General features: G+C 38.4%; 1 protein-coding gene across 1 annotated transcript; it reads right to left on the reverse strand.

Annotated features, from left to right (window-relative positions):
• Window positions 1-436: 436 nt before the first annotated feature.
• Window positions 437-21,958, reverse strand: CFAP300 (cilia and flagella associated protein 300). The gene is made up of 7 exons (XM_074156505.1): window positions 21,849-21,958; window positions 21,271-21,352; window positions 19,538-19,610; window positions 14,253-14,419; window positions 11,837-12,009; window positions 4,905-4,971; window positions 437-568 (listed from the first exon to the last, which is right to left on the reverse strand). Exons 1-7 carry the CDS (start codon window positions 21,956-21,958, stop codon window positions 437-439), a joined length of 804 nt encoding a protein of 267 aa, XP_074012606.1.
• Between the last annotated feature and the right edge of the window lie 3,832 nt (window positions 21,959-25,790).

The following is a 25,790-nucleotide window of genomic DNA, read 5'->3' on the forward strand; positions in this document are numbered from 1 at the left end:
GCGGGGGAGGGAGCGGGGCTGGGGGCGAGCGGCGATGGAGCTCGGTCGGTGCGGGCCGGGCCGGGCCGCCTGAGGAAGAGATTTCACTGAGTCCGGAGCCTCCCCCGGCATTTTCGCGTCGTGGATCTGAAAAGCCGGTTCATAACGAGACATATAGAGAAATACCTTTTATTAGATTAAACGGGTGAGGGAACGGGGGGCAAAACTGCCAAGAGATCAGCTTCACGAAGTGTGCCTTTTAAATACAGAAAAAACTTTTTAAAAAACAAAACAAAACAAAAAACCACAGAGTAACATCGAGGTGAGCCTGGAGCCATTCGGAGCCTGTCGTGGAGGCGCACGGCCTCCCTCGTAAGAAAACTCGGCAACTTCTGCCCGAACGGGCGCAGCGAGGAGGCCGCCCCACGATAAAGCTGGAGCACGGCCAGGTTCATAATTAGCTGCTAAATGAGCCCGCACCGAAACAGTGGTACAGGACGTGGACGTGTCGCCTGCAGGGATCCGCAATCAAGTAGGCAAAAGTCTGCTGGTGGCTTTGGCTTGAAGGATAACACAGGCCATGAGCATCCTGAGAGGAAATAAAAGAAAACACAACAACCACCAGTATTAGCGACAACATGGATACCCGTGAGACAATTCATAGAATCTGAATGAAGTGTATTATTTTTCTTCCAGTTGTAACAGTTTATTTCATGGCAAAAAATGGAATAAATACACCATAGTTTATTTAAGCAGTGTTATGTCTCCATGAGGATCCGGACACCACAAAACACACCATAGTTCTGTCGGAATAGTTCCAATAACCTTGAGGTAAATGTAATATTAATATAAAATGTAAAATTAAACATGTAAGTGTATGTTTACACAACTAGAGCCTAAAATACAGCTTATTGAATATACAACAGTCCAAGCATGTTTCATTTGAAACAGAAAAACCATAGGGACTCTATATTAATACATAAAGCTGTTCTCTCACTAATTCTTTTTCACTTAACATTTGCTAATGCATCTGTTCAGATTCAAATATTTGCATTTAAGGAAAACCCTCCTTACAGCTCTCGTTAACAACTTTGAACTGTTACTGACAACATTTTGTGTGCCAGTCCTCAGAAGGGGTTTGAAGGGAAGGAAGGCACCGAGCTCCAAAATCCTCATTCTGGAAGCATGTTCAGCTGACAACCGGCCCAAGAACTGGGCTCTTCCACTTGACACCCTCCAGAGGTGTGTGACATTGGGAGACATTGCCCATGTCAATAAGAGCTTCAGCGCTGACAGAGCAGCACCGCTTGACTTGTGCTTCAAATCCAGTGGGGATCCAGAAACCAGGTGGAGAGATTTTTGGAGGGTTGATTTATTTTATTCACTCAGTCTGACAACTGAACATCTAAAAGATCAACAAATATGTAGGTGACACCTCCTTTCCTTAAATCACGTTAACAGTTTCCTCCTGCTCCCCAACAACCTTATACAAGAGTTGAAGAGATGCAGGTTCTGCTCCACTTTCTTGCCTGAGGGAAATTGCTATATTGCATTTATTGTCCATTTTCTCCAAGAAAAATTTAAACTCCCAGACTATGGACTATTCCAGATTAGAGGCACATCTCTCACATTCTTCTGTTGAAGCTGTCTCCTTTGCATAAAATATTCCATCTTTTCTTTTGACCAAGGAAACATGAAAACTGTAACCTCTCTCAGCCGTTATGGCAGTCGGCTTAGAAGGAAAAGGTCCGGGTTCCGACTTCTGCTCCGAGGACCATTTGTGAATTTTATGCAGTAGCTGTTACTGGCACCCCATTTTCTCTCCTGTTATTTCAAAGAAGATGAACCCCCCTACTATATGTTCTGGTGTCTTCCTTTGGGGGATTATTCCAGACCATAAATCTTAATTTAAGATAAGAACCGCCATAAAAGCATTAAGACAGGTAGAGATTTGATAATGTTTATTCACAGCATTTTCCGATGGTAGTCAAATGCCGCAATCTAAAAATAGCATTCTATTTTTAAGCAACGCAGCACACAAGCTCTGTAGCTCCAATTTTAAGATGCCCAGTTCTGTCCAGGTGGTTTTTAGGGATACATGTGTATCGAACACTGGATTCTCAATTGCAGTAAGGAGAGCAAGCTTTACGATTTTACAGGACTCAGCATCACAAAGCTTTTGGAGTTTGATCCAAAAATAACCTAAGCTCATGCATGAAACTGAAGAAAAGCAAGAGAAGACCAACATGAAGATGTGATTGTGTTAAGCTTTTTTGCCATTGCTACTGAAGATCCCACTCCTGCAGTCCTTATGGAACTCACCAATGTCAGCTGAGATTTTGACTGTTTAAAGGCAGCGTTGGCACACTAAAAATTGTTCAACAACTCGAGCAAAGCCGAGTTAAGTTTTGGCATTTCAAGAAACTCCAGAATATACCAAACCGGTACCAGAAAAATAATAGATAAAATCTAATTAAATTAAAAGGGTTCTTAAATTTATTTTAATTAGTAAAAGAGGTCATAAAACCCCTAAAATCCTTGAGCATAAAGCCTCTGGAATTTACACAGCCTTATTCTGGTTTTTAGAGCAAGAGGATGCATGTAGACAAATTAAGAATCATACCAGTTCCATCTGCAGTGTGGACTTTGGTTCAGACACGCAGGGGGTGTAATGATGGATTTACTGATGTCAGAGTAGCATCATTTTGTTTTTTCTTTGTAGGAACACAGATAATCAGCTGATGATTTAAGAGTACCTATGCATAGCATAATGCATAGCATAATACAGAAATAAAGATACGGCTGAACATCTCTCAAAACTGCATCATTTCATCAACAATTTTTTTAAAAATACTTTTTGAATAAGTTGCATTACACTGATTTCTAACACTGCCATAGTTCAGGTTCAGGTAAAGAAAGTTCTAAAATACCAGCTGGCATCCAAATACTTCAGCTGTAACAATGTTTCATTTTGAGCAAGCCCCAAAACTCTCAAGAGTATCTGTGACTCCCATGTCTATGGAGTTTTGATGCTAAACAGATCTACAGACATGTGTAACTACACCTTAGTGCCCTGAAATATTTACATCTCTAATAGTGTGCTTTTTTAAGCATTGTTTCCAAAACAAGGGCTTCTCAGCCACAGCTTAAAACCCAAATAAAACAGAAGGGATGGTGTCAGTATGGCGTTACATGAAGTTCTTAATTCCCGATTCCATTTGTATTTGTGCAAATATACAAGTATATTTATTTGTCCACTTATTAATCCAGCCTGCAGAAATGTGTGTTCTTCTAAATTCTCAGATGCTCTTCAAGTTCCTTTTACCAGAACAGCTTTTTTTAATTATTATTATTTATATCAGGCTAAGAGGGTATATCCATTTCTTTCAGATACAAACCAAGAAAACACAGTTTAAAACTTGTCAGCTCAACATTAAGATCATAATAACTACTGCAGAACTGTAGTTACCTCCTTGAGAGAAACTTTTCATCACAAGCACAAGACATTTGGGTTCCAGTAGGAGCCCTTCCTGTAATTTCCAAGTAGACCTCAAAGAGTTTTGATGCACACAGCTATCAGACAATCTAGACAAACCCGTTTAAGCCTTTCTCTATTCTGAGAGAAAATTCTTCAGGATTTCTTTAATGGAAACCAGAATTTCAGAACTCTCTACTCCACCAATTTCAGAATGGGCAGTAAAGCCCCATTTTCTCCCAAAGCTACAGAGAGGAGAACCCGCTCTGTATTTACACTGGATTTTCTTTCATCTGTCCACTTTTTTGTTTTCAAAAACTTGCCAAAGTTTTTCTTTTCATTTTCTTTCCCTTTTTTTTTTTTTTTTTTAAATACTGATGACATTTAATGTATGGCAAAGACAGTTAGGGGAGCTCTTAAATATCATGCATCTACCCAAACATAGAAATCTGCCAAGTTCACATCAATACACGTGATTCAGAGATGGGGAAGAAACATTAATAACAGAAGAACATCAAGTTATCAGGGGTTTGCTTTTTTATTTTATTTTTATTACAGTCTGCAGCTTAGTAGAAAGCTACATTTTGATACACCCATAAAGTGCTTATCTTAAAAGACCTTTCAAAAGTCTTTTATGAATCACACGTAGTACTTACAAGATGATGACCCACAGAGGAACAGCTGGGCTATTGGCAACTTGCAGGGAAGTTTGTGCAGTCTGAAATGACATCAGCTAGTTCTTTTGAAAGAGGGTACATTATCTGACATTTAATTATTACATATTCTGGTTACTCAAGAAGAATTTGGAGTAGTTCATCCAACTGTAACAATTAAATGACAGATATGCTGAATCTAGTAAACATGCAGCCAGTTCTCAAACTTATCCTGATGGTAAATGTAGGATTTTGCAAGAGAAACAGATAGGAATGAGACTTGACAAGGGAGGGGAAAAGAGGTTAGCGCTCATCTCACCACCCCAGCCTTTCTGTGTACTAAACTTCTTGCAGTCTTTACAGAACAGATGCAATACAAGCTATTCAGAAAGCTCTTGCAACATTTCTAAAAACAGAATTATACAAAGTCAATAGTGGATTCTTAATCCTTACTGCTATTTCGAGTACATCTAAAACTAGAGTTATTCAGACCTAAAGATATGGTTTTTTTCATAAACTAGTTTCTGGATGACTATTATTACTTCAAGTGTAATCCAGTAAACCTACTTTTAGTGAGCTTCCAAATAAAACTTTAGTTGGTGATTATTGATGAAGAGTTAGTAAAGAGGATGAGAAAGCAGGATGAGATCAGGGAAAGAGTTCATGAATGACAACTATGGAAAAATAACCCTTTAAAATGGAATATTATGCTTTCTTTATGTAAATGTCAATTAATTATTATCATGTTATGCATGTGTCATCCAGTAAAATCCTGTACTAAAATTATTAATACTTACATATGCGGACACTCTGAAGACTGTAGAAACAATACATATTTCTTTTGTTTCAGGGTCCTTTTGAACACTAAAATACAGGAGAATAATACCTACTTAATATGTACAGTAAGCACTGATTATTAGAATCCTTCATTTAATAAATAAATTTTTAACATATGCACTGTGTTCTCACTCAAATTTAATCAAGTTCAAATTAATAGTTAAAATTCAACTCATGTCACATTGACCATGAAAAGCTATGTCGACCACCATTAGAGAACACGGATATTATGACATTTTACTGAAAGCTATTGAACATATCGAGCCATCTAGTTAGTTTCACCATGTTCAGCTACTAAATCACAGCAATATTATCCAGGCCTAGATGACTCCAATATAAAGTTTGCATTTTGATAGCTATGAAAAGTTTTTCAGCTAAACATTTTCTAAAAATCTTTTCATATATTCTTTGAGAAAAAAAACCTGCAAAATGAACTGCTTCTTAATACAGACTACAAGAAGTAGCAGCAGTACTGGTGACAAAATGCAGGCTTTAGCTCATTTTTAATTCATATATGATTATAGTTTAGATTCATTTTTCATCTCTTGGAATGTTGTATATATAGGCAGCTATGCAATTTAGGATGGTATTGGTTCTGAATTTTTGTATTTCTAGACTGTGTTTGTTGTGAACAGTGCCATTTCTTCCACCACACTTACTAATAACACTGAGATATTTTTGCAAAGCATCTCAACGTATTTTAAACTTAAATATTTTTAAATGTGTCATTTTTCTGCAGGTCTGCTTTAAGTGATGCTTATAGTTCTCCATTAATTAGATCATGTAGCGTCTATTAATTTATCTAATTTCACAGATTCCTATGTACATTAACTCCCTGCGAGGCAGTGGAGTCTTATAAATTCCATACTTACACAGTTCCAAGAAATGCATAGCTCAAAGCCTGCCTTGTCACAAGCAGGTTCAGCTCCCAGGAAAGGTCCCAATATAGCCAAGCTGCTAGAGGATGTGTGTTAAACACAGCCCAGTTGCACGCTGCACCACTCCAAGGTGTCTGTCACAGCAGCCCCCTATTACCACCGCTTTCACAAAGCTGCTTTTTATAAGAACAAACAAACCCCAAAGCAACCAACATCATCTTTGCTGATTCAATCTCTCCAACTAATAAAAGAAATTGACTCTCCGATTAGCTGACTTCATCTGTAATGACACAGTCATGTACTAATTAAGCCTATACTGTGAAGTTGATCTTTCCTGTGGTGAGTCAGTAAGGAGGCTTTCTCAGAATTTTTTGTTGCAACTGACATGTTGATATACTCAACAGTGGATTAAAACAGCGTTGCTGAAACTGGTAGTGGCCCCAGGTTGTCTGCTTTACCACCCCTCTAGAGATTACTGCCTTCCCAGCAGGGACAGCTCAACTGGTTCATGACTCAGCTTCTGAACCACTGCAGTTTACAGACCAGCATATTAAGACAAACTGACATGGATGTCAGTTTATGCTAAGATACCGGGCTGCAAACTGCAGCACTTCAGAAACTGTTCAACCACCTCTGCTGAAAGAGTGACAACTTTCAGAACAAGGTGTAAAAGGTTAGTGGGGTTGGCGCTTTCTACCATAGATCACCACCCCCAAAAGCTAGAGTTGTATTTTAGTTACTCTGGCTTCATATTCTTGTGTCTGAAAACAATGCTTTCAATTTTGGTTTCTTAATTTTTATGTTAGATATATATATCTAGGATACGAAAGTAAGGGGTGACAGAGAATAAGTCTTCCTATTTATTCTACTGTCTTGAGAAATTTTCCCCTTGTGGTTAGCTTCCTGAAGTCATTTTTCAGACTGATTGTTTATTTCTAAAACTTTGGTTAAATCATTTTTCAGACTGATTGTTTATTTCTAAAACTTTGGTTAATTTTTAAGGCAAAATAATATATCTGCCAAAATCAGATGAGATTCTTCCCTTGCTTACTTGAAAAAAAACCCAGGAGGTTGCCTTCCACAAGCTCGTTTGCTCTATTTTTCTTTTTTTTTTTTTCCCTAAAAAGGTTTTAGAAAAAAATACCTTGTTTTCTTGAATAGGATAGTATTTCCTTGAAAATAGTCTTAATACCCCCTTTTGTTCCTTCAAATTGTTAACTTCTAAACTATTCATTGAATATGGTTGTTACTTCATCGCTTTAATGTGCATCTATTCTCTTTTTATGAAGGGCAAGCTTCCTCATCATCTCTCTATTCACTTTGAGTTCTATTTATATCCTAACCTTACTGTCAATATTTTATTAGGCTTTCCAAACATTAAATGAGCAACTCAATGCCTTCACCTAAATGCATTTGTTAGGGGGGAAAGGGCATAGACCTGGCACAGAAGGAAGAAGAGAACAATGACCACAAAACACTACAGCAGCTGTCACCCTGGAGAGACACGGTCAGATAAATAGGAGTTAAGTACAGAAGACAAGATTTTTCAACAAAGATTCATAGATTATATTTTAATTAACAAGTTTTTGTCATGTAAATGTATTATTTAACTAATCCAAAAATACTACAACAAAGATTTTGAAAATATTTACATTACACAGGACACGACACAACGCTAAAATTTTGGATGGATTCAATTGGTCGCAGACTAATTACTGCTGGATTAGTAACAGACAACAAGTTGTGCATTAATTCATTAGGAAGTAATTATTACTCTTTTTACAAAGGAGAAAATGTCTGCCATTTAATAGTTGTATTTGGAAGTCCCTAGCTGTGCTTGTAAAATAGAGCGGCTAATTTCAAAAGATTATTGCATTCTTACATAATAAAGTAATATACATGGAAACACTTTAACAAAATGAAATCTCAAACCTTTTGGCACTATTTTGAACGCTAATGCCTTGGAGTTACAACTCAGGAAAGGCCAGAAGAAAGGCTGTAAGAAAAAGAAGTGGAGAAAAGCTCATAATAGGTCTGCCACTCCTGGCACTAGAGACACTTGTGGAACTCTTCATGCCAAGGTTCTTTTCCATAAGAAAAACTGTTACAGGACCAATCAGTGGTGGTTTATGCCTCTGTAAGCATATAATGATTAGACTAAGTCCATCGGGGGGGGGGAGGACGGGACACGACAGTTTTTCAATTATTATAATTATTGTACTATCCATTTGCTTTTCACCAAGCTTTCTAAGCCCTTAAGACATAAAAATTAAAGCTTGAGAAGAGTACAGTTTACAGAAATTTTAAATACCACAAAAAGCTTTTATATCACTTTCCAAAGAGTAGAAAATATCCAATGCAACTGCAACCCAGGATGAAAAGAAACCAGACAGAGGATAGCAGTGAAGAAAAGAAGAATTTAAAGAATAGTTGGTTTTCAGCAGGAATTTGAAGGTGAACTGTTTGGTAAACAGAATTTAAGAGACCACTACTCTCCTTAGCAATTGTTTACTGAAAATAAGAGGCCATAAGAAAGTAATTTTCATCATTTTATTTTCTGGTGTAATTTGTGCAAATATGAAGTAAGTAATAGAGTGTGCAGCAAGGACTAGTAATTAGTAATCAAGTCAAGACTGTGGCATGAGTCTCCCTCTGCAGAGCTGCATTGCTTTTCCTTTCACTGGCTTTTTCTCTTAAGAAGGTGGTAACAAAACAGCAACATCATTTTGGATAAACCAGGGAACGGAGGAAATGAGACAATTCAGGGACAACCATGATTGTGAAGGGGGAGGGAAAATCTGAAATGTCAAGGTCAAAAGCTTTTCTCATGGGACTGACAGAGAACTTCATATCAAAGGAGCAAGATAAAAAAATTAGTTAAACTGTGAATTTCTTTTTCAACTGTTAGTCAGTGTTAATGTGCTCCAATGGCAGTGAGCAACCAGCAGACATTTATAGGCACAGAAATGGAAACACATGGTAAATACTGAAGATCAGTTATGTCACATGAACTGTGTAGATGTACTTCAAAACTTTGGAGGACAGAAAGCAAGCTGCCAATTGGGGAAAACAACAACAACAAACAAATAAAACCCAAACCAAACACCCAAACACCAAAAAAGATTGGATCTTGAAAGGTTTTCTCCTGATACTGTATAAAGGACAGAAACAGCACTCAAGAGAAAAATCACAGAAATATATACGGGGCCAACAGGGAACAGGTTGAGGGCATAGAAAAAGCAAACCTTGAAAGCTGGATGAAATTGTGGGGAAGATTTTGGCAGGCACTTGTTTTTTTTTAAGTAATAAGAAGTACTTGACATCCTTATCGAACTTTACAACAGGAAAAGGAAAAAGAAGGGGAAAATGTTTAAGGAGATATGAAGGTAAAGAAAAGGAGTGGCTTTGAACAAAACTTGAACATGCATAGGAGCAAACAACAGCAAAGGGAAGCAAGAAAGTGAAAGAACTGATTGGATTTGCGCTTTGTCCTAGGTCAATTCAGGAACGCAAGGGCAGAAACAGCTGTAGTCAGTGAAGAGCCAACTACGGCCACGGATTAGAGTAACAAACAGCTTGTTTTAACGCAGATTTAAAAGAAAAGGGAGGGCAGAGCTGAAGCACTGATGGATCCTGTTATGTCATATTCTATGTTTCTGAAGAATCCACTCGATTTCCATCTATGTATGATATGAAAATATCAAAACTAGTCACACTAATAAGAAAGCTCTAGTGACTAATCACAGTATTTAAATTAATACATGCAGTAATCTAAGTTCTTTTTTTCTAAAAAATCTTGGAATATTGATAATGCTCAATTTCTCTGTTTCAGTGGCTTCCCTAAAAGCATGAACTATTCTATTGCTACTTTAATAATTTTTCAGATGGCCCTGAGAAACAGCATGTAACGAAATCAACTTGCACTCTGAAAACTACTAACCATTAGAAAATCTGAAAGCTGCTTAGGTTATTAAAGATTACTAAGCTTCTTTGGTTAAGTACTTCAAAAATTCCAAAAACCAACAAATATTTTGTTTTAAGTATTTTGTTTGGGTACAGCAATCTATACACAAGTGCTACAGAAGTAAAGAAATATTCAGGTGATTAAGAATCACTGGGACTAATCCTTTCACTGTATCTTTGTTCAGACATACACATTTTACTCTTAAGTTTATCCAAAGACATTTTAAGAACAGACTTAACGATGAATACATCTTACATAATCTTTTTCACAGAATCACAGAATGATATGGGGGTTGGAAGGGACCTCTGGAGATCATCTAGTCCAAAACCCCTGCCAAAGCAGGTTCACCTAGAGCAGGTTGCACAGGAACTTGTCCAGGCAGGTTTTGAATGTCTCCAGAGACAGAGACTCCACCACCTCTCTGGGCAGCCTGTTCCAGTGCTCTGCCACCCTCAAAGTAAAAAAGTTCCTCCTCGTATTTACATGGAACTTCCTATGTTCAAGTTTGTCCCTGTTACCTCTTGTCCTGTCACTGGGCACCAATGGCCCCATCCTCTTGACACTCACCCTTTAAGTATTTATAAGCATTGATCAGATCCCCCCTCAGCCTTCTCCAGACTAGAAAGACCCAAGTTCCTCAGCCTTTCCTCATAAGAGAGATACTCCAGGCCCCTAATCATCTCTGTAGCTTTCTGCTGTACCCTCTCCAGCAGTTGCCTGTCTTTCTTCAACTGGGGAGCCCAGAACTGGACACAGTACTCCAGATGGGGCCTCACCAGGGCAGAGTAGAGGGGGAGGATAACCTCCCTCGACCTGCTGGTCACACTCTTCCTGATGCACCCCAGGATGCCATTGGCCTTCTTGGCCACACAGGCACATTGCTTGCTCATGGACATCCTGTTGTCCACCATGACTCCTTGTGTATAATCTTAAAATAGGAGATGAAATAACAATTGGTCATCACACCATTCCAAATAGAGCTGAGAAGGAAGAAAAATATCAGTTCCTACTTTAAGCGATTCGAAGCCTTTGTAGTGTACATTGTAGTTGCATTGCTTAGTATCCACATCGTCAGAGTTCTTGTACTGTCTCTCATTTCAGAGGTCTGCAATTGCTTTCCCCTGTTCAGGTTGATATTTTTCTTTATACTATCCCACATATACTTAGTATGAGTGGCAAAGTATAACATAATATAAAATTTTAGTGATATCATTAATGATGTTCATATTCCCATTAGCTTAGCTAGGAGTGAGTCTCTGCATAACCGATAATTATATTCCATTTCCCACTAACCAGGAAATAAGAAATTGTCAATCAGAGAAGTCAGCATATGCATATATAAAAAAAATTCCATTTTTTTCTGAATTTGAACCTCTGATCAATCACCTCTAATCTCAAGGAAAAAAAAAAATTCCAAACAATTCCACACACCACACCCAGCAAAAATGTGTGTTAGTCCACTGTGTCATGTTAACAGTCAGATTCTATCACCCTTAGCTTTACACTGTGAGAAGTGTATTTGTGGAATTAAGAATGCTAAAATCCAACTGTATTTAAAAAAGAATAATAAACTGAAATAAAATATATACGGAACTAAACATTTCAACTGAAGTATTTCAATTTTAAAATCCTAAGCCAAAAGAAGCTTGAAAGTAGCTCAAGACTATACATCCAAGACTTAATTTTTGACATTTTATCAATGACAGCAGGAACACAATCTGGTTCCAGTGCCACACCATGTTTTCAATAGACAATTACAGAAACAAAAATCTTTACAATGGGAGTGAATTATAAAACATCAATGTCCATATATGTAATATCAAAAAAGTTTTTACGTGGTACAGATGCCGTTAAAATTGCATATATTTTGCCATGAACTACTACCACTGTTACATGGTATTTTGATAGTTGAAGACAAATAATCTTACAGATGGATTAAATAACAGCCCCATTTTTGAAGCAGTAATGCACAATAAATGTACAGAAATTGACACAAAGTATCTATGCACAGCATATAGATATACAATTGCATAAAACGGAAAACACTTACCTCACCAAGTCTTTATAGAAAGCTTTTGTAGTTTCTAAGTATGGGCCAACTACATCTTCAAACTGGCAAAGAGTTCCTCCAATACAAAGATGTTTAAAAAGACAGAACAGAAATTCCTTGCGGTCCAATTGACTGAATAAGTCATAATGGTCTGAATCTTCCAGAAGCAAGACCTTGTGGGACAAGAAAATAACAAAGAAGTAAAATAGATGAAAATTTCTTATTTAAGATAAAGTTTATAAACAATGCAACTGCTTTGCTGTATGTCACGCTGAGTTTACGTCCATATAAAATATATGAACTAGGGATGGAAAAAAATAAGTACTTCTCTCTAAAACCTTCCTCCAATGACACAATTATGTTCAAAAGTTATAGATACAATATCAAATAGAAGCACTGTCAGATTTGTGCCCACAAGACATAAAGGAAGATTTTTCAAGACTCTTGCTATTCATTGGTTAATGGCTTGTCATGCTAATGAAACAATCAATAATTTGAAAATAATCCAGCTATATTTGGTGTATTGAACACTGCCAATTAGTTTGTCTTTGGTAACTTTGCCTACATTTGCTTCTTTACTGTAAGTTTACACATGTATCTCACATTTCTACAGGAATCCTAAGGATGTCCCAGAGGACATCATTCAAACTCACATCATTCCTTACTGCACACTCTAGTGGGCCCTTATCTGTAGCCTTGATAAACCAGATGTGCTCTCCAGCTGCCTCCATGCCTCTCACCTGCCTTTCGCTCCAATAGTATGTGAACACAGAGGACTTGCTAGATTGCCCCAACTCTGCCCACTGTAAGGGTGGACAGGAATGTATGGCTACAAGTGGTTGAGTCACATCAGCCAAACTGCAGATGGCAACCCAGGCAAACTAGTCAAAGCTAGACATGAGCTTACCGCTCTCTGGCCCTCTTTAAAACATCACTACACAACCTGAGTAAAAAGGGGTCAGGGCAGCAACTGTTGTTGATGGTCACCTCATACGTATGCCAACCCCCTTCTTGGTCGAAGCAAGAGAAGATGTGACAGGTAGGAAAGAAACATGGAGTTTTGCAGATGAAGGCCACCCTCTGACACCTGGAGATAGACAGTTTGCTGCCCCCTACAGTCTATCATCCTGGGGCGCAGACTATTTTCATCTGAAGATTTGACGTCGTTCCTGGAAGATTTGGACTCTTAATTCTTTCTGCCATCTTAGGTCTTATGACTAGGAATCACATTCATTTCAAACAAATGTGAATCCTTCAACTTGCAACTTGCAGACATACAGATCCCTTCCAAGGGAAGGAAAATGGAAAGAAACCAAAACCCTGGTAATTTCTTATTTTAAATGGTGCCTCTAACTTTCCTACATCCAATATACTTAATTTTCAAAAAACATTTCACACATACCCGACTTAGAAATAAATACATAATATTTTGAACTGCTAGGCTACAAACCACATCTGAAATTCAAACCTGAGCTGGAGTTCTCTCCTTTTCCCAGAACTTTACAAGACAGACCAGTATTTCAGGCCACATCCTGTAACCAGTGTCACTGGTTCAAATACATTGCCTTCAAAGGATTTGCCAAGTGCAAATGAGTGCAACTCTATAATTATTAAGTACTTATGATGATTATATATACAAGGAAGAGCAAAATCCAGTTCTCCCACACTATGCTTTGCTAATGCTAAACAAACACAAGTTAAAAAACAAAAAGTTTTAGCTTATGAAGTCAAAACACTTACAGTGAAAACATATGCTGATTAAGAAGGTGGCACTGTTAGAGAGATCCTTTTTGAGAATAATCTGCTCTCTAACACCTCCACTGGAGTAAACAAACAGGTTTTACCTTGCAGGCCTGTTCAGGAGTTATATTTAGTCCTTTTCCAGTGTCACACTGAAAAATAATTTCCCTTTCCTCAGTTTCCTCTCCTTTGTTTCAGTGAAAATATAAGAAGATGCCTTTTCTTAAATGCCTTCACATATCCTATGGTCAGCATTCCTGGCCAGGATGCTTCAGGATGTAGCTATTGAGAACAGTCAGTTTCATCAACTACCCATAAAGTTGGGTGAACCCACAGCTCTGGGTATCATGGGACCTTTCTATTGGCACCATTTGTTTTCCCCTTCTAGGCAAATGAGTAGCTGCATTTCCCAGCACTGACTACTTGAGACAAGGGTGGGCAGAAGAAGGTTGTACCTTTTTCTCTAAAAAGGAAAGAGGGCCCTCCTGGAAAACAGCCATTGCTTTCACACATTCAGGCACTGCAGTGCCTCAATTGATTCTATCACATGGCTATCCATCCCCATTTTTACCATGGAAAGTAGGTACTGTCAGAAAAAAAGACATTGGAAAATGTGTCCTTACCATACCTAATAGAATATGAAAAATTATAACAAATTATTCATTGCTATACTAACCTTCCTTAATTCATCAGAGACGAGAATATCATCGTAATAGTCATCATAGCATTTCACAATATGTCCAGTTTCTCTAACAACTCCTTCAGAGTATAGCCGATCAAAAAATGACATGGAAATCTGTGTACAGGGCACCAGTGTAGCTTCAACTTTTGTCACTTTGGAACCTGAAATACATAGGAAGGCTTCACTCCAAGTCTCTTGCAATAAATAAAATAGGAGAATTTCCATGTACTAATTTGTAATTTGATATGGTGTTGAAATAATCAATTTCTCTAAATGGCTGTGTGTGGCATATTCTTTTAAAAAAATACAGATCACATAAGTATGACTCAATCACACAGCATCTCAAAAAACCAAGGCAAGCTAACAAAGAAACAAGCCTAAAGAAAACATTCAATTCATCTGAATGCTACCCTCCATTAAGGCTCATGTGCCTGCTCCCCCTGTTGGTAATATTATCAGTCGAAACAAGTAATAGATGAAAACTATGTGAAATTCAACATCGCCTTAGATCACACCCTTAGAAAATCATATTCCATAGCTTAAGCCTTGAAGAATCTGGGGACAAATAACAAATTTGGAATGATGAAGTACAAAAGTCAATAGCTGCTAATAGCACCCCACAAAGTGAAAAACAAAATGAACACAGCCCTGATAAATTTTTGGTTTAAGTATTATATCTGAACTTTTTAAAAATTTGTTTTGTAGCTACTGCAAGCTTTACTAACTAGCTATTTCAGAAGATGAAAAAGGTACTGTCAGCACTTCCTGTATGAATCAGGAGTATTAAATGCAGTCACTAAGTGCAAAGCACATTTTTCTGTATTTTTTCTGATTTCTGTGCTTGCAAGTCATCCAAGGCTTGATCCTGATGCTCCTAAACATCTAATGCCATTCAAGATGCCCTACAATACTTTATTTACAAATTTAACTCTAGATGACAGTATTTCAGGAACAGAAACATGCCAAAAAGGGAAAAAGGGTTGTATGAACCATGATGCTTCCAAGAGCACCAGCCATTTCATTCTGATCCTAATCTTTGCAAGCATAGTATAACTTAAAATTTCTCTTGCCTCCACACTTCCAAAAAGTCCTTGGGATTTCTTCCATACATTATTACAGGGAGGTTAAGTAGGACTGGCATTTTGGCATCTAAACCCAGGTAAACCGTACCACTTACCTGATCAACACTAAGAAAAAAAATTAAAGAGAATTTACAAGTTGATAGTTTGAAAATGTGCCTACTTAAGCTAAAAACACTGGCATGAAATTTTATGATTATTTTATTGGGTCAATGTGATATGAAGAAAATCGGCTATAGAGAAAAACTTGGCATTTAATTGCTTGGCCTCACATCCACAGATATGGTTATGAAAACCATATCCATTTCTTTATTAAAGAAAAAAGGTTTAGGACATTCTCCTACTGTCCACATAGTGACTATCAAAAAATAATCAAATTATGTCACCAAAATCACAAGTCAGAAAAAACATGACTTAAAGCCTTGCAACTTCAGAAAAAAACCAAAGCCATACATTTTTATTTTTTTATTTATGCTTCCTCCCACCGTCTCACCTCCAAACTCCTCTAACTTCTAATTCTCCTACTTCCTTTAGAAGGGATAGAATTTTTATTTTCTAAGAGATTTAATAAGAGCTAAATTTGCCTCTAACATAGAAATTATTTTGTAAAGACCTATGAATTAAAACTGAGTCAAGACTAATAAAAATCAGATGTTAAATGACTTGAGGAAAAAAAAGAGACATCTTACATTTTCCCAGTTATTGAGCTCAAAGTATAAGAAATTGAGCTATTTATAGGCCTTCAAATTGTTAGGATTTTATTGGGGGAGGGGGAGGAAAGAAGACACGCTTCTGCTCTGAGACAAGATCTTACGAAAAATCTCATCAAGGAAAAAAAAAATCAAGAGCTTTGTAATCTATTCAGTAGTTCAGAAAACCAAACTATAAATGGGAAAGTTTAAATATACTGGAAGCTCCCATTCTCCATTTGAGAGGTGAGATTTGAAATTGGAGATTCAGAATTTCCTGGAAAAGAGTGACCAGTTTTAATAACACTGTAAAAGTGAGCAATAAAATAGGAAGAAGAAATGCCTTGACAACTCTGCAAGTGGAAAACAAAGAGCTGAGAAGTACTGAAGTAGATTAAACTTCTTGTAACAGCTAGCTCTGGAATATCTATAAAGTGCTGCCAATATAGTTTTGAATGAACACGTTGCATATCTAGTATGGGGCAGCTAAACCCCAGATTAGGTATATTTAGAATTCCTCCAAAGTTTAAGGAAGATTTTCACCTCAAGGAAATGTCTTGCAACTTACTATTTACACAACAGTTTTTGCAGAACATACATAATGCAAGTTCAGTGCTCTGTACTAAAAAGATGGTATTTCAAAAGTAAAAGGTGTAGGTTGATGATTTATAGGCTCAAATGACATCTAAATTTTTTGCAAATGATAACCTCTAACCATAGTCTAAAAAATTGCTTCCAGATTTTAAAACCCCATTCCAAAGTCAGCAATCGTTAGAGTTTCAAGTACATATGACAACTCAAGAATCTTTCTTAGGCAAATACTTAATTTTTATTTACACAAAAAGACAGTAACCCTATCCCTTTGAAGATAACTCTTCAAGTGTTAATTGAGCTTAGGCAGATACAGTCCTGCCTCCCCAAGACTGCTGACAGGTGCAAAGCCAGTAATGTGTCCAAGGAAAAAATACTATTTAGTTTTCACTGCAGCTATTTAAAAATACAAGACTCAAGATATTACTTGGTATGCATCAAATTTGTTCCTTTTGCTGCTTCTATATGAGAGTAACAGATGAAGGGGGGACTTAAAGCACATGACAGAGCTATCAGGTACTCTGCCATATAGCCAAGAAGAGGGAAAAATATCCCTACTACAACAGGCAAAAGAGTGTGGTGTGAGAATAGGTAGTTGTATGTCTGATCAGATGAAGCAGACTAGAGAATATCCTGTGTATTGTTTACCTAAAATGTTATATTTCAAGTAATGTTAAAGCTGAAGTCTTTGAGACAATGTACTACTGGGGAATTCTACCGGGAATCACAACACGTTGGGGAGCAGGGGAGAGAGGTACATGTTGCATTCCTTGGGGACCCCAAGTTTTATGCCACCTTTTGATCTAACAGATAGAGACCAAGGATGTTATGGTCTGATAATATTAAAGTGAGGATGAAAAGCAGTCAAGAGAAGAAAAAAAAAAGAGATTAGACACAGAAAAAAAAAAGTAATAAAGAGCTTTTAGAAACAGATTTTCGGAAAAGGAGATAGACAAGTAACAGAGAAGAGGTAGAGATAAATATGAAAGTGAAACCACGCTCACTGAATTAAAAAGAAAAAAAATCTTAGTGAGAAGGTAAAAGGGGACCACAGCCTGGAAAAAGACAAAAGGATTAAGAAAACAAACACTCTCATAAAGTAATATTATATTGATGTTTTATATGATGCTGACATCTTTCTGTGGGTCCATAAATACTTTCTGCCCAAGCTCACAGCAGGGAGGAGAAGAGAGGTTTTTAAGAACCTGTCTAAACTCCACTTATGTTATGCATCCAAAGTATCTACCCCCTAGAAAAAAACCCTAATATTTTTTTTGCAAGAGAATAAATACAGTATTTGAATCAATCTAGATTATGTAATTTTCTTCCTATTTTCTAAAAAGCAAAGTAAGCCCATTTGTGGTATTTTCTTTCAATTATAGGAACTTGATTTTAAAGGGGTTACTCCACAGTAAATGATATATCTGGATTAATATATTGGCATATCTGAAGAAGAAAATACTAGAAGATGATTTTTACCTCCTCCCACTCAAAGCTAATTCTTACTATATTTTCAAAATATGCACATGAAGACTAAGGATAGAAAAATGTGCCAACATTCCTCACCAAAAATAGGCAAAGAATGGGAAGATGAAATTTTAAGAGCAAATGGGGTATACCAGCTGTTCAGGATTTAGAAAGGGAACCCTTCCAGTCCTCAGAACAAAACGCATTACTTCTGTGCTGAGGAAGAGTGAGCAGAATCAGGAGCTAAGCTGGGATACTTGGCAAGTGACCCTCCGCTCTTAAACACGAGGTATGTAACCTACTGACCTTCACTACAGGGACTGGCAAGTCACAGGCTAGACAGATAGCCTAAAAAAATTCTTGCCTGAAGCAGGAAAAGGTTTACCCATGGTTTGAAATTTATTTATTTTCTTTCTGTTTGCCAGAATGAAAAAGAGGTACCTGAAGGGGAACTTGAGATATTTTTTTGCATCTTATATATTTCAATTGTTTTAACAGCCGGATACAGTGTTTGGAAAATGGATTTTGCTGACAAAAAGGTGGCAAAGTCTAGTGTTATTGTATATAGTGGGGAAAACCTATGCCAATTCCAGAGAGCTAAAATGGAAAAGTTAAAAAATTCCCAAAGCTCCATTAAATATTTACACACAGTAAAGTATTTGCAGACAAACCAAAAGAACTGATGACTTCCCACTACCTCCTTTTAAAATATTCCTATTAAGGAAAATCACTTTGGTGGTATCAGAGTTCACATTATGCATAAAATCCCATTCCATTATCACATGCAATTTCCAGGAAATTTTGTGTGTCTTTTATACAACCAAAAATACAATCTCGAAGTGGTGATATAAAATCATGTGCTATTTCCTTTTGGTCTTTCTCCTTTAGTGTCTCATCTCCATCTACAAACATAATCAAGTGTTATAAGCAGTTACTGATATGGCAACAAACTAGAAGTCAACGTTATGCCACACCTGCAATTAGAGTAACCTATCACATAGCTCTTTTCCTGTGTCTAGATCACTTTTGTCCTGCAGGTCGCACATTCACACAAGCTGGGGGTAGTGCTCTATCTAATCTTCTGCTCTCTCAACTTTCATTTGTAACAGAGCAATAATCACAGATCTGTCCCAAGTAAGGCAGTTGCATCTATAGAAGGGTATCTTTCTCCAAATACTATCTGAATAAGGCAGAACTGTAATTCCCCAATTAGCGCAGTTGATTATGTCTGGATACATGATCAGGTCAACTTGATGTTACAGACCACTTAAAGCCACTTCTAGTAGCTTGTTTTATTGATTGATGTAGGGGTCAAGGAAAAAACGTGTAACATATTTCAATCAGGTGAAGATACACATATATCAACTGTCATTATTACCAAATGGTAAATTAGAGGAAAATAGTTACAGATTTTTTTTATTTAAGATTTAAAATTAATTTATTCTAAATTTACCCAATGTAGTCCACTGTCCTGAAGCTGAGAGCAACTTTAAACTGGAATTCACATTTTGATCATTAAAAAATGCCTATAATATTAAAATAAGAGAATACAAATTAATGAAATGAAACATAAATCATCATTTATAGTGCCTTGGATACTTTCAAAGCAAATTATAAGCATCCAATTAGTAAGTAGATTCTGCATGATCTTTCAGTTTGGATACTAAATGTCATACCACCAAATACATGTTTTTATAACTTTGTGTAGCCACTGTCTTTTATGTATTTGAGATATCTTCATGTACATATTAATATATGCAGTATTAAGGTTTTACAGTAATGCACTTTTAGTACAAGAACACAAAATAAGGTTGTATGAAATCCTTGGAGGTACAAAAAATGCAAGAAGAGATGAAACGATTCTATCTCTGCATACAATGTTGTTGAAGTAAAAAATGAAATGCTAAGCATGATTGTGAAATTTACATTTTGTAAATAAATTTGAAGCTTGGAGAAGTGTAGAGACACACAAAAATTATTAAACAGATACAGAAGACATCCATAAGTTATTGAAGGGATGGAAATGTTCCACAGTAAGATTTGAAGTATTCAATATTATTGATTTATCAGTTAAAAAAAGGAGACATGCATAGCAATGTTGGTAGCTGACAAGTTTAAGTGATAGATAAGCCAATTAAGAAAACCCACACTTATGTATATGCATACAAGCAGAGTGAATAATCAGTGAAGAAGCTGCTAAGAAAATGATGGATTTTTCACCCTCTGCATCACCAAATCTCTTTAACCACCTCTCTGGGATACAGAGAGATCAGACTACATAATGTAAGGCCCCTTTGTTCTCAAATAAGTCACAGCTACTCGGAGTTCATAATTTCATAGTGATATTTTTACATATTTAATTCAAAGGAGACAAGCATTGAGAAGATAAATGCATATTTTGTAAACTTCAAACATTTGAAATGTTTATCAGTGGGAGATGAAATATTGGTGTATTTCTGAGTGAATTGCTTTAAAATACAAAGAGGCTGAACTCTTTATCCAGGATAACAACATAAAGTAGACAGACAACAAATGAAAGAGTTGTTTTTAAAACAACAGATGTAAAACCCACAGTTTTTAAAAACACAGATTATTTTTTTTTCTGTCTGCAAACAGATGAACAGATTTGACACTGCAGACAACAAAAGTGGAGGACACAAAATCAGCAAAAGACTCAAGTCTCAAAAAGCTGAGAGCCCAAAATCCCAGTTTAAAGCAACGGTATCCAATACATTTTCAAATCTTGTGTTTCCAGATATATGGTGCATATGCACATCTAATTGCATGGTGTATTTACTGTGACAAAGCAGTAGTAGCTGTGAGCAAGTGTACCAACTGCATGTACACTGTTTAAACTCTCCACCTGGGTGGACTTCCCAACATTAAATGCGGTGGCCAAAATCCGCATCCAGTTCAGATTCCCATTCTTGGGAATCGTGAATGACCAAATTGTTCCCTCTTAAAACAGAGTAACATTAGTACAGACAAAAATATTTTTACTGGACAATACAGTTAACCCACAAAGTAAGACTTGAGCACCACACCTAAATTACCTACTTTCAAGAAGACAGCGAGAAGGCAAATAGCATGTTAACACTGCTACAGTGGTTGCAATTATGCAGTTTTCCAATAGTTATAATTCCCTGGAAAAAAAGTCAACTTAAAATATAAAAGACTTAGAGCTACCATGACAAATTCATCCTTTTGATAGGGCTTAAACTGCTGGTCAAAACTGAATGCTTGTGCTGTGATCCTGCCTTGCATGGACCTGAAATGGAAAAATTATGTTAAATATTCTGCAGACTGCCTAGGTACTTATTCACTCTGCAAATTTGCCTAGGTACATGACATAAAGTCCTATTCTGACCAACAACTAAACTTTTTTATCTTTTTCTCTTTATCATTCTCACTTATAACCACCTCCTTGGAGGGGTGGGGGAAGCACAAGGGCTGCTGGAGCAGCATCAGAGCAACGCTGCGAAGCTGAAATGGATCTCGGCTAACTCTGGAAGGCAAAGATAAACGCCTTGCCCCTCAGAACAACACTTTTTCGTGCCTGAAAAACACTGAGGAGGCGGCCAGTGAAGGGGGAGGGGAGAAGACAGAGACCGGGACCCGCCGCCACTTCAGAGCGGAGAGCTCTACGGGCGCGGTGGCGGCCCCGGCCCTCGGCACCGCCCGCCCCTTCTCCTTCCCTTCCCTGCCGCCCGCCTCTCGGCGCTCCCCAGCCAGCCGCCTCTCGCAGCGGCCTCTCCCCCTCCCACCATTTGAGGAGCCGTTCCCCGATGTCCCTGTCCTCCAGACAGGGGAAAGCTTTCTGGGGCAGGCAGCGGAAAGCGAAGCCGGCCGGGCAGCGCCGGTCGCCGGCGGACATCTTCCAGCACCGGCGGCGGCGGCGGCGGTTCAGCGGTTGCCGTGGAAACGGCGGTGCGCGGGGGGCGCGCTCCCGCCGCCGGGGCCGGTGCCGCTCACGAGCGTTCCGCCGCTCCGGCGGTCCCCCCTCTGACAGGATTTCTTTGGGTTTTACCCACAAAATCCCAAAATTGAACTCCAGCCTACTCCCCACTCCTCTCTGCTCCTGTCTACGCACCGGGAAAACTTTCAGGCTTGCGAAGGGCGGGCCTAGCAGACCGCACGCAAAGGCAGGGCCTACCGCTGCTGGCTCAATCAATGCCACCCCCAATATAGCAATATCAAACCGAATTATGAAAAGCCTAAAGTTACGAATTATGAAGCTTTAATGAATCAGGGCTGCTTCTTGCTTCCCAGAGTGTTGAGCCATTTGGGAGTAGCGAGGAAAAAAAATTTAAGGAAAATACATCATTAGTGAAGGAAGTTATTTCTAGAGTCCAGTAAAACCAGAGACACCTTGCAAAACTTGGGGAATTTCCTGCCCTTTGCAAAGAAAGCAGGGAGAGTTTAAGGCCGCTGCACATCTCACACTGTATCCTTTAGCAATCCACCCTCCTGCCAAAGCTTTGCTGCAAATCTCCAAAAATGTCCTTTTCCCATTAATCTGCTGCTCAGGCCAAGCAGCAGGCTAAGTAAAAGCTGAGCAGTAGGGATTTTTTTTTTTTTGGTTTCTAATAAAAAAAAACCTGACAAAACCAAAACTAAGATGAATGACATTCAATTTGGCTATAAATCGGAAGAGAAAGGTGCAGTGGGGAGAAAAGCTGAAAGTGCCAACGTGCGCTCCCTTGTCTCATCAGCCTCTAAAAGACGTCCTGCAGATTTAAATTGTAAGACACATTACTCTAAAAGGCTTGTACCAAAGGAATTCAGAAGAAACAGATACCATAAGCCTGTTAAAAACCCCTTTTTTAACACAGCTTGGGTAGGATTCATTGCTCAACACATACTCATTAAATTGTGTAAAAGAGTGCTTACACCAGAGGGCTGCAGTTCAGCAGATCAAGATATAGTGTAGCAGCTATGTGACATTTAAGGAGCCATTCGCCTGTGTCTTCTCCATCCTGTTTTCTCCAAGTGTTTTCCCGCACGCTTCCATGTTTTTTTTTTTTTTAAAATTTACTTACACCTAAACAACAATAGAAAATAAAGCTACACTATACTTCAAGATGTTTAAACGGTAGAGGCAGCTCAAGAGGGGATATAGAAAAACTGTGCCTTTCTTCTTAGTATTTAAATATGATCTAAAGGGGAGGCACCTGAAAGAAATTATTATAACCTTATTCTCAACACATCTCCACCTACTCCAGCACATCTCCGTCTGTTAAATTCCTCTTGCCACTAATACTACTAGCCAGAGATTAAATAGCCAAAGTGAAAGAACTGGTTTGGGCAGGGAGTGATGCGTAGCAACAACTAACAAACACATAAATTCTCAATTTCAAGTTGTGTAGACGCAAATACAGGACTGAAAAAAAAAAAAAGAGAGTAAAACTTTAGCTCTTTTGGGGCAAAAATTCCTACTGACTTCAGTGGGGATTTTCTCTGATTAAAGTGTTGAATCAAGCAGCATATGCTTAAATCCTACTGAAATCTAGAACGTTTAAATGCTTTGATGAATCAGGAGTAAGGAAATGAGTAAGGACTTCAGGACTGGCTCAGAAGGATCAGGACAGGAAGCTCTAAACTATGGAATTAGTTTCTTTAATGTTGTGCCATCTATGTATCGTAGTTTTACAATTCAACATTTCCAGTTTTAAACAGTTTACAATAATAAAAGTTAAACTGGGACTTTCAGTTTAAACACTGGGACTTTCATTATCCTCTGATATCATTCACAACAGCCTGAAGTAGAAAGTCAGGCACAGCACTCTTTTAAATACAAACATTTAACTTGTTTTTTAAGAAGTTAATGATTTTATGGTCCCACACGATATTTGGAGGGTGGAAAATATATTTTTGTGCTGCAGAATGAAGTCTTGTAAGTATATATTATTAAGCAATAGTAGACCCTCACTTTTGAGCAGACTAATTTTCAGCCTTGTTTGTTTTTCACATATTTACTTATGTGTGATTTTGAAGAGTTTTACAGTCATGAATAAACTGTGGGCCTTAAGTGCAAGGCAAACAAACCAGCCTTTCCATGGCAAACAAAAGTCAAATTACAGAGGACCAGCCCTGTTGCACCTTTGCGAAGTGCATCAGTCTTTAAGGCAAAGGTCAGCTGGTGATGGAGCAGCAGCCCGTTCCGGTTGGGGAGGTAGCGAAGAACCTGAACAGCAGCTCCTCCCTCCCTCCTGCAGAAGTCTTCAGCATCGCCAAGGGATAGTTAAGTCGCATGAATTAGCCAAACAGAGGAGGAAAGGGATGATTATATATCCATGAAATAAATGAGTCTCTCCAGTGTTAAGGTACTGTAGGAAAAATCTGATAGAGAGTAAATTAAGGTCCAGATCCTACATCTTGTCTGTAATGAGAACTGGAATGCCCCAGAATAGAATCATAGATTCATAGAATCATAGACTCATAGAATGGTTAGAGTTGGAAGGGACATTAAAGATCATCTAGCTCCAACCCCCCTGCCATGGGCAGGGACACCTCCACTAGAGCAGGTTGCTCAAAGCCCCATCCAGCCTGGCCTTAAACACTTCCAGGGATGGGGCATCCACAACTTCCCTGGGCAACCTGTTCCAGTGCTTCACCACCCTCACAGTAAAGAATTTCTTCCTAATATCTAATCTAAATGTCCCCTCTTCCAATTTAAAACCATTACCCCTTGTCCTGTCACTACATTTCCTGACAAAGAGTCCCTCTCCGGCTCTCCTGTAGGCTCCCTTCAGATATTGGAAGGCTGCCCTTCCAGAAACCACTGTGTGCTGTGGTCAGGCCCAGCTCCTGCAAAAGATTTACAGGGTATCAGCACCCAATTCTAGGCACTTGGACTGATAAAAGTTGAAGGCTCAAGTCTGTGAGAAACACAGAAACTGAATACCATGGAAGCCAATTAAAATACCTACAAGTTATCACAGAATCATAGAGTAACAGGTTGGAACAGACCTCAAGGATCTAACCTTTCTTGGTAAAAGCACAATCTAGACAAGATGGCGCATCAGCCTGTCCAGCCAAATCTTAAAAGTGTCCAATGATCAGGAATCCACCACTTCCCTGGAGAGATTATTCCAGTGGCTGATAGTTCTCATTGTGAAAAATTTTCCTCGTGTCTGATCGGGATCTCCCCAGGAGTCACTTGTACCCATTACCCCTTGTAAAAAGGAGTCACACCCTTTAAATACTGCAAATAGGAAGACTGTGGTATATCTGAATTCCCCCTTTTCTCCACCCCACCCCCTCAATGTAACCCAAGGCCACAAGGCAGAAGCCCCTGTCCACTCTGGAGCCAGGCTCTGGATCCTCAGGGGAAGGCAGGCACGAACACCTCTGCTTGCAGAGAACTGCCAGAGGTTTTCTTTAAAAACACAACCAAAGGGCCCATGGTGGCCACCTTCATACCACACACCTAGAACCCTCACCCAGGAAGAGGGACATCTGGATTTTAGCCTCTTTCAGCACGAAGAAGCTCACAGCTTTTACATCTAAAGTGCCTGAACTGCTAGGGCTGGTTTCACGTCCCCTGAGTTAACTTTCCACTGTCCTAGCAAGCTGATTTCTGGGTCACAGTGTCAGGGCCCTGCAGAGACTCAGCAACAGCTTTTCCCCAGCGATATGGCTGCCTGCACTCAAGGCCGGCTCTGCCGTAACCTTGGGTTAGATGGTTGTGAGAAGATCTGGGTGGG

The sequence above is a fragment of the Numenius arquata genome, chromosome 1, assembly GCF_964106895.1.
Source record: "Numenius arquata chromosome 1, bNumArq3.hap1.1, whole genome shotgun sequence".
NCBI classification, from domain to species: domain Eukaryota; kingdom Metazoa; phylum Chordata; class Aves; order Charadriiformes; family Scolopacidae; genus Numenius; species Numenius arquata.